The sequence below is a fragment of the Chaetura pelagica genome, unplaced genomic scaffold (assembly GCF_000747805.2).
Source record: "Chaetura pelagica isolate M959 unplaced genomic scaffold, ChaPel_1.0 scaffold1021, whole genome shotgun sequence".
NCBI classification, from domain to species: domain Eukaryota; kingdom Metazoa; phylum Chordata; class Aves; order Apodiformes; family Apodidae; genus Chaetura; species Chaetura pelagica.
Window position 1 is genome coordinate 10737 of NW_009951995.1, and position 2097 is coordinate 12833.

At 42.2% G+C, this 2097-nt stretch overlaps 1 protein-coding gene across 1 annotated transcript in view; it reads left to right on the top strand.

Annotated features, from left to right (window-relative positions):
* Positions 1 to 1759, top strand: part of LOC104392947 (ATP synthase subunit alpha, mitochondrial) — a gene marked incomplete at its 5' end in the record, with an annotated part of 7046 nt that extends 5287 nt beyond the window's left edge. The window contains 3 exons of the mRNA XM_010002395.1: positions 1 to 50; positions 265 to 415; positions 1678 to 1759. The exon at positions 1 to 50 is cut by the window's left edge and continues 89 nt beyond it. Of these exons, the coding sequence (XP_010000697.1) occupies positions 1 to 50; positions 265 to 415; positions 1678 to 1759 (283 nt within the window). The remainder of the gene's footprint in view (positions 51 to 264; positions 416 to 1677) is intronic.
* Between the last annotated feature and the right edge of the window lie 338 nt (positions 1760 to 2097).

The window sequence follows — 2097 nt, forward strand, 5'->3', positions numbered from 1 at the left end:
GCTGAACCGTGGTGTACGTCTAACAGAGCTTCTCAAACAAGGACAGTATGGTGAGTGTCTTGGACACAAGTCTGTTTCCCATTGGTCTCTTGTATTAACAAGGTTGATCTTTGTGGCAGTATTTACCATGTCCGTTTTTTGGACATGGTAAATTCAGACTTGAACCATGTTGTATGTGCAGTTGATTTTCAAAGAAGGACTCTGCAATACTGATGTCTCCTGATGAAAGAGTTACCAATGGCATGAGCACTTTCTTTTCTGCAGTGCCCATGGCTATTGAGGAACAGGTTGCAGTCATCTATGCTGGTGTAAGAGGTCACTTGGACAAGCTGGAGCCCAGCAAAATCACTAAATTTGAGAGTGCTTTCCTCGCTCATGTACTGAGCCAGCACCAGGCCCTACTCTCCACAATCAGGTATGGTGATTTATCTTCATCTCAAGGGTACCGGCTTGATGGCTGGAGTGCAGATAAGTGACTGAACTGTTAATTTAGTGTATCCTAGAACATCATGCCTTAACCTCCAGTTCTGGTACAGGCAACTTAAATCAGCCTTCTTGCTGTCCTTGCACTGCTGTCCAGAGCTCAGCTTCATGTCTCCAATTTTTGTTTCCCATTGGTCTCTTGTATTAACAAGGTTGATCTTTGTGGCAGTATTTACCATGTCCGTTTTTTGGACATGGTAAATTCAGACTTGAACCATGTTGTATGTGCAGTTGATTTTCAAAGAAGGACTCTGCAATACTGATGTCTCCTGATGAAAGAGTTACCAATGGCATGAGCACTTTCTTTTCTGCAGTGCCCATGGCTATTGAGGAACAGGTTGCAGTCATCTATGCTGGTGTAAGAGGTCACTTGGACAAGCTGGAGCCCAGCAAAATCACTAAATTTGAGAGTGCTTTCCTCGCTCATGTACTGAGCCAGCACCAGGCCCTACTCTCCACAATCAGGTATGGTGATTTATCTTCATCTCAAGGGTACCGGCTTGATGGCTGGAGTGCAGATAAGTGACTGAACTGTTAATTTAGTGTATCCTAGAACATCATGCCTTAACCTCCAGTTCTGGTACAGGCAACTTAAATCAGCCTTCTTGCTGTCCTTGCACTGCTGTCCAGAGCTCAGCTTCATGTCTCCAATTTTTACTTAAAAAAAATCCAGCTGATGCTTAAAACAAACCTACTTGCAAACCTGTCCTCTAATACTGAATTTACTTAATCTAGTCCTCATATTTTTGACAGCTTTAGGCTGTTACATTACTGTGGATTAAGTGCTGCTCACTGCCTTCCCTGATGCTGAGTAGACTGTTGGGGATTGAGTGTTTTCCATAGTCCTGTCCTGTAAACCGCTCCTAGCTTCTTGTGTCACGAGTCAAATCATGTGCTTTCCCTCTCTGAGGCATAGCACTATAGAAGATGGAGCCTTGTGGAACTACATACAGCTGTTTTGAAAGTATTTGTTGAAAAACCTTAGTTCTTAAACGGGACTAACTTTTGGAGGAGAAGGGATGTTATGTTGGTTTCAGTAGTATAGCTTCATGCATCAAACAAATGTGTGTTAATTAATCTGTTAATTTTGGTAGAAATTGGAAAGTTCCATTGTGGGGGTTTTTCTCTGCCTTAGTCAGGGATTGACCATATGTCTATTCCTGTGTCAAAAGTTCAACTAAACTCTTTCAACAGGACAGAAGGCAAGATCTCTGACCAAACAGAAGCTAAGTTGAAGGAAATAGTCACAAGTTTCCTGGCTACTTTTGAGGCATAATCTCTTAACTGTTGAAATAAACCAGGCTGTTGTGATCCTTGTGCTCCAGCTCCATCAAAGACTTAAAAGTATGTGTGACTTGAATGTACAGATCTCAATGTGAATAAAAGTTTCCATGTAATAAGGTTTGTATATTCTGTTAAAAATTGTTGCCTTTCTGGATGGCTACTTGTGTAACATGCCTTTAGAACCACAGAGTTAAACTCTCCTGGACACAGAGCTAAAGCAACTTTGAAAAACCAGGGGCCATCTTAACTGTTGGGTGGATCTCACTCCCCTTACAAGAATGAATAGGGGTAGCAGTTGGATTCTGTGGCTAAGACTGCAGTTCCCATTGT